The 6,391-nt window shown below is 62.9% G+C and overlaps 1 protein-coding gene across 1 annotated transcript in view; it reads left to right on the forward strand.

Annotated features, from left to right (window-relative positions):
* DLGAP2 (discs large homolog associated protein 2) overlaps positions 1-6,391 on the forward strand; it is a gene marked incomplete at its 5' end in the record, with an annotated part of 55,187 nt that overhangs the window by 43,042 nt on the left and 5,754 nt on the right. The window contains 1 exon segment of the mRNA XM_015570589.1: positions 4,333-4,418. Coding sequence (XP_015426075.1) covers positions 4,333-4,418 — 86 coding nt within the window.

Raw genomic sequence — 6,391 nt, forward strand, 5'->3', positions numbered from 1 at the left:
CAGGCAGGGGCGCTCTATCCGCAGCTGGTAGATGGCTGGCATGCGATGTGCTCGGCCTCCCTGGGCAGGCGGTGCCCCCGATCACTTCACCCCCGGAGCGCTGCTGCCGGGAGCTTGGGGAGCGTGGTCCCCATGCACACACACAGCAGGGAGCCTCAGGGTGTGGTCAGTGTTCCTCCCCTGAGCAGGGCCACACCCTGCAGAAGCCCTGAGCGAGGCTGCGTACAGTCCTGGCAGCCTCGGTGCCACTCACTGTGGGCCCCTTCTGCTCGGGTCTGCAGGGCTGGGCATAGTGGCTGGGCCATGGCACCTGGGCCGTGGCAGCTGGGTGTGGCTGATGGGCCGTGCACCTGGCTGTGGCAGCTGGGCCGTGGCTGCTGGGCCATGGCTGCTGGGCTGTGGCGGATGGGCCGTGGCTGCTGGGCCGTGACGGATGGGCTGTGCCTGCTGGGCCGTGGCGGATGGGCCGTGGCGGATGGGCCATGACTGCTGGGCTGTGGCTGCTGGGCTGTGACTGCTGGGCCGTGGCTGCTGGGCCATGGCTGCTGGGCTGTGGCTGCTGCCCGGCCGGTGTCTGCCGGTGTCCTGAGCCGCCCTCACTCTCCTCATGACAGTCGGGACATCAACTATTTTCTTTGTGTTTGTTGTTATGTGCAACTTCGTTGTTGCAGAGGTTTTACTTTTCCTGTGTGTGTGTGTGTGATTCTGTGTGTGCATGTGTCTGTGTGTACACAGGTGTGTGTGTGCGTGTGTGTGAGTGAAACTGTGAGAAGGGTTGCTGGAGCCCCGGTCCCGCAGTGGGGCTGAAATCCGGGACCTTCAGGCACCTGCCCAGCCCATCTCTAAGGTGGGACGGGCTCCCTGCGCCCTCCGCAGGTGCGAGCCCGGAAGCCTTCCACCCTTCACGTTGAGACCCCCCAAAGCCCGGGTCCCCCAGGATCCCAGTTGGCCCGTCAACCAGAGCTGAGCCCCCCACAGTGCAGTGCGGAGTGGGGAGCCCCTCCTGGCCATGGGGGCGTGGGATGGGTCCCTGAGGAGCGTGCGGGGACTGTATCAGAGCCATGGCTGCGTGCAGGCTGGGCAGGCAGAGCAGAGTGAGCGGGGCTGAGAGCACGGAGCCGCGGCCGAGCTCGGGGAGGCTCTGGGCCTGTCCCCCAAAACCCCTCCCGGGTCCCTCAGAGACCAGGGGCTCAGATGACAGCTCATCAGCCTGACATCCTGCAGATCCAGGCCACACACAAGACAGGGCCCGGGCACATGGGCCTGTCCTAACATGCATGCACATATACACGTGTGGACACTTGTGTGCACATACGTGCACACATGTATATACCTGCACACGTGCATGTGTGCGCACACGTGCACATGCACACACTCCACCCCCCAAAAATCTCATGTTTCTTAAACACATCAGGTTCAGGGTTGTCCTCCTTCCCACCTGCCACCAGCATTCACTCAGGAGCCGCTCTGACCGGGGGGTGGGGGGGAGAGGTGAGTGCTCTGGGTCCCAGGGGCCTAAACAGCCTCTGCGAAGGCGCCCACCGCTCCCCTAGGGGACGGTCCCCACGCATCCGTGAGCCGCACACACAGCCACATGGCGCTCGCTCAGCACGTGGGGGTTTCACTGACGCACCTTCCTCCTCTGGGTCCAGGACATGGTGGGTCCAGTGGAAATGAGGACAAGCGTGTGTTTCTCAAAATGTAAATGCATGCGCATCGCACCCAGAATTTCCTCCTGGAAGAGGCCCCCGATTTCCTTCCTGCGTGTGAGGGAAGTTCCTCTCCCTGACGCTGCTGTTTCCGTCTGCAGGAAGCTGCCGCTGCCGGGTCTCTGAAGAAAACGAGGGCAACCCCGAGGGGAGAAACAGGACAAAGAGAGGCCCGGGACTGGGGTGCTTATCACATGCCCTCCATCCCTTCCTTGTTCTTCCGAGGGGTCCTCCCTGAACCCAGTGCCCACGTCATGGCCGCCCGGCCGTCTGAGCCCGAGGCCAGAGGTCAGGGGACAGTCTCTGTGGACACACGCGGGTCTGGCTCCGCGGGCAGGGCCTCGCGACGCTCCAGCGAGCAGGTCCATGCCCTCATTTCCGAGATCAGAGAGAACGGCCCGTGCCTGGGTCCCCCGGCCGTCGCAGTATCCGACACCCCGAAAGCGATCCTTTTCCCTCTAGAAACAGTGCAATTCGCAGGGAGAAACCGTGCCGACCGGAGAAGAGAAGAACGCTGTGGTTGTGTTGGCTGCATTTGTACCGTGTGTGTGAGCGTCCGTGTCAATCACGGTCAATTGACACTGACCGTGTGAGTCAGTGTCAATCCACGTCGTGTCCTAAGCATCCCGGTGGTCCAGCCATGGCCACGGCCACTTCGGAGGCACAAGCTGTGCTGTGAGTCACCGTCACGTCCTACATGTCAGTCCGCGTGCCCCCTGCTGCCCTGCCATCCCCGCCCCGCCCCGCCCCGTGTAAACCTGCTGCGGTGACTGCCTCCCACAGGCTGGGCGCACGGCCGTTCCTTCAGACAGAGCCCTGCACGTGGGCGAAGGGAGGCACGCCCGCTGGGCACTTAGGATGCAGGCAGAGCGCCGCCCGGTACGGAAACCGCTGGACGCATCCCTGTGGACTGAGTCCCCTGGGCAGCGGCCCAGTGGACAATCGCCACCGACATTGCACCCTGTTAGGCCTCTGACCGGCCCCACAGGCCGGGAATGTACTCACGGGAGTTGTGTGCGTGCCACACGCAGACGCGTGCTCACAGCAGCAGCTGTGTAACCAGAGATCACCCTCATCCCTGCACGGAAGATGAGTGAGCAAATGGGTTCTGTTCACGAAATGCCGTCCCACGCAGCGACGGGGCAGGCAGCCGCGTTTCCCTGGGACATGCCCCGGGGCTGGGACAGCAACCCGCGCACCCCGGCTTTCCCCGCGATCCCCTCGTGTGGGACAGCATCGGACATGATCTCCACAGCCAGCCAGAATGAGGACAGATGCCTTAAAGCCACGGCCGCCTCACACAGCAGGTGGTTTTCCCCCCAGACCCGCCTCCTCCCAGCAGCTTCCCCTTGCAGCCCTCGGGACACGCCACCAGCCGGGCATGACTCCCAGGCCTGTTTTCAGAATTACACCCACAAAATCGGGGTGTGCCCGACCGTCCCCCAGGGCCCAGGCACCAGCGGGTGCCCAGGGTTGAGTCTGGCAGGAGCAGGTCCGGCAGAGCGCGGCTCTGTGATGGGAGAGATCCACTGTGAGCCCTCACTCAGCCCCACAAGCTGGGCACCTCCCGGCCAGTTACTCACCGTCTCTGATTCCCCAGCTGGTCGGCGCGGCGAGACACGAAGGCAGGTGCCGCGTGGACTGCATGTTCGTTACGCGCTGAGCACAGTGCCTGGCGCCTGGCGAGCATGAAGTCAGTGCCCGCTGCTGGTGCCGTCACCTCAGTGAGCCACCGGTGAGCGGCCCCCCCCCCTGCCGAGGCCCCGCCTCTGCCTTCGCACAGCCACAGCTCACGCGCACGCTTGTTGCGTCGCGGCCCTTTGCCCGCGTGGCTCACGGGCGGGTGTCGCCGTTCTGTGCGCAGGGCAGCGATGGCCGACGTTTCTAAGAAAAGACGTGTTTCACAGCTTCGTTCTCACATTTCGGATTGAGATCCAAGTCCCGTTGGTCGGCCTGGCCATGGTTCTTGTGAAAAGGCGATAATATTCACGACTAACCTAACCTTTAGTTCCGCAGCCCTTTCCCACTGATGTGGGTGGCGGCTCTGTTTTCACGGGAATCCCCGCGTGTGGGTGTCACGCTGCCAACGGCGCTGTGTGGGTTTGGGGAGACTTTGGCCAACGCGGCCGCCAGGAGGGCCCCGCGTGGAGGCAGGTCTCTGTCCTGTGCTGGCGTCACCCTGCGGGCGCGGCCCTCCTGGTGCCCGTGGCGGCTGCGTGGCGTAGGCGGCGCCTGCCCGTGTCCCCTGCCCGGCCCGACCCCTCTGTGTGTGTGGATGTGGATGCAGACGCCCGTCCGGCTCCAGTGACTCGCCCCCTAGTCGTTCGCTCTCTGGTCCGCGCTGTGCTTGCTTCCTCCCCCGGAGGGTGTGGGGGAGCCGGGAGGCCCGGTGGTAGCGCAGACCCGCAGAGCCGGGCGCGAGCGGTTGTGTGGGATCCGGTGAAACTCGGTGCACACGGTCACCGATGAGTGCGTGGCCCTCTCTCTGTGGTTCTCCGGCCGCGTGCATCTCTGCGTTAATTACACAAACGCGTAATCGTTACAGCCAGTGAGCACGCACAGGGACCGTCCCCGCCCAGGTCCCGCGTCCCTGCTCTGAATGCCATGTTCTGTGTCGAATTAGGTGGAGACCGCCACGGACTCGGACACGGAGAGCCGCGGCCTGCGCGAGTACCACTCGGTCGGCGTGCAGGTGGAGGACGAGAAGAGGTAACGCAGCCCCTCGTGGACGTGGCGTGGCCGGGACTGAGCCGCGGGTTAGGGACCTGTGGCCAGCTTCTCGGTCAGGCCGACCACCAGCCATCCATCCGTCCTGCCAGCCCGCCATCCGGGCGTGAGCCAGCGTCCGCGGGGCTGTTTCTGTGGGAGGCGGGAACAACCCTCCGGAGCCGTCTGGCATCTGCGCGAGCGAACTGGCCTACTCGCGGGGACGCGTCCTCTGTCCAAGGAGCTGCCTCCAGCAGCAGCGGACAGAGCGCCCCTCACACACCTGTTACTGTTTTTAATTCAGTTTTTTAAAGTCTGTTTTTATTGATTTCAGAGAGAGAGGAAGGGAGAGAGAGAGAGAGAGAGAGAGAGAGAGAGAGAGAGAGAGAGAGATAGGTGGAAACATCAATGATGATAGAGAATCATTGATTGGCTGCCACCTGCACGCCCCCCGCTGCCTCCTACGCCCCCCACTGGGGATTGAGTCCACAACCCGGGCATGTGATGTGCCCTGATTGGGAATCTAACCTGACCTCCTGGTTCATAGGTCGATGCTCAACCACTGGGCCACACTGGCCAGGCACTCTGGTGTAATTTTTTGTTGTTGTTAATCCTCACCTGAGGATGTTTTTCCATTGATTTTAGGGAAAGTGGGAGAGAGAAGGAAAGGCAGAGAGAAACATCGATGTGAGAGAAACACATGGATTGGTTGCCTCCCTCATGAGCCCCAACCAGGGTCCCGGCTGGGGAGGAGCCTACAACCAAGGTACATGCCCTTGACCGGAATCAAACCCGGGACCCTTTGGTCCTCAGGCTGATGCTCTAGCCACTGGACCACACTGGCTGGGCTCTGGTGTTATTTTTGAAACAAGACCAGGGTCGTCATTTTGTTTTACATTAGAATAGTATATCTTGTAAATCCTATAAAGCCATTTTAATCATCATTGCACCTTGAGCTTCAGACTGCATCTCACTGGTAAACTGCGTGCCTGTCATGCATAATAGGGTGTTTTAGAACCCAACCTATAAAGGTTTTTTTGACGGAAAAGTCATTCAGGCCACAAAGTAATGGCCTCCCAGGCTCCCAGGAGGCTTCTGGTACCTGGGCATCGTCTGCCCCAGTGGACCCGCCCGCTGCCTCCGTCCCCACCAGCAGCTACAGGTCCTCACGCCTTTGCCTTGAGCTCAGTAAGTGGCACAGTCACTCCCAGCTGCGGTCCCAGCTGTGCCGTCTGCGGTCCCAGGGGTGGGGAGCCAGCTGTGTAGCTGGGGTGCGGTGTGCAGGAGACGCACACGGCTCTCACCCACAACATCTGGGCTCCGGTTCGGAGCCTGGTCCTGCCGTCAACCCCCCCGGGCTGTGGAGCTGGTGACGCCCCCGCTGCGGTCAGACCCGCCTGCGTGACTGTGTGAGGGACTCAGAGGGCAGGAGGCTTGGCGGCCGGCGGGAGAGGACGCCTGTGCCCTGACGCCTGACGGGCGAGACCGGGCGTGGCCACAGCTCAGCAGGCCACAGGCGTCCCCACACGGGATACGCAGCTGGGGGCTGTGTGGGTTCGTGCCTACCGGGCCCAGAGGGCGGCTCCCCAGTGCAGGGCCCTCCTGGTGCCGGAAGAGACTCACATCCCTGGGCATTGTCTGGACCACGGGCGGGGAACCTTTGTCCTGTGAGGGCCACACAAAATTATCCACTTAAAGAGGAGCCTGCTCTGTCCGGTCGAACATTTAACCAGCTCACCGCTGAGGCCTCGGCAGGGCCAGACCAAAGGATCTGTGGGCCTTACACAGCCCGCGGGCCGGGCGTTCCCCACCCTGCAGAGCAGACACTGAGATGCAGGGAGGCGTCAGAGGTCCGTGTCAGCCAAGCCGGATGGTCTTGGATGGAGGAGCACCCCCCAGGGAGCACAGGCGCGGGCCAGGGTGTGTGCTCGGCCTGCCTCAGAGGCCTCCCGTCTCCCCTCCCTCCCTCCCTCCCT

Source organism: Myotis davidii, unplaced genomic scaffold (assembly GCF_000327345.1).
Source record: "Myotis davidii unplaced genomic scaffold, ASM32734v1 scaffold807, whole genome shotgun sequence".
Lineage (NCBI taxonomy): Eukaryota > Metazoa > Chordata > Mammalia > Chiroptera > Vespertilionidae > Myotis > Myotis davidii.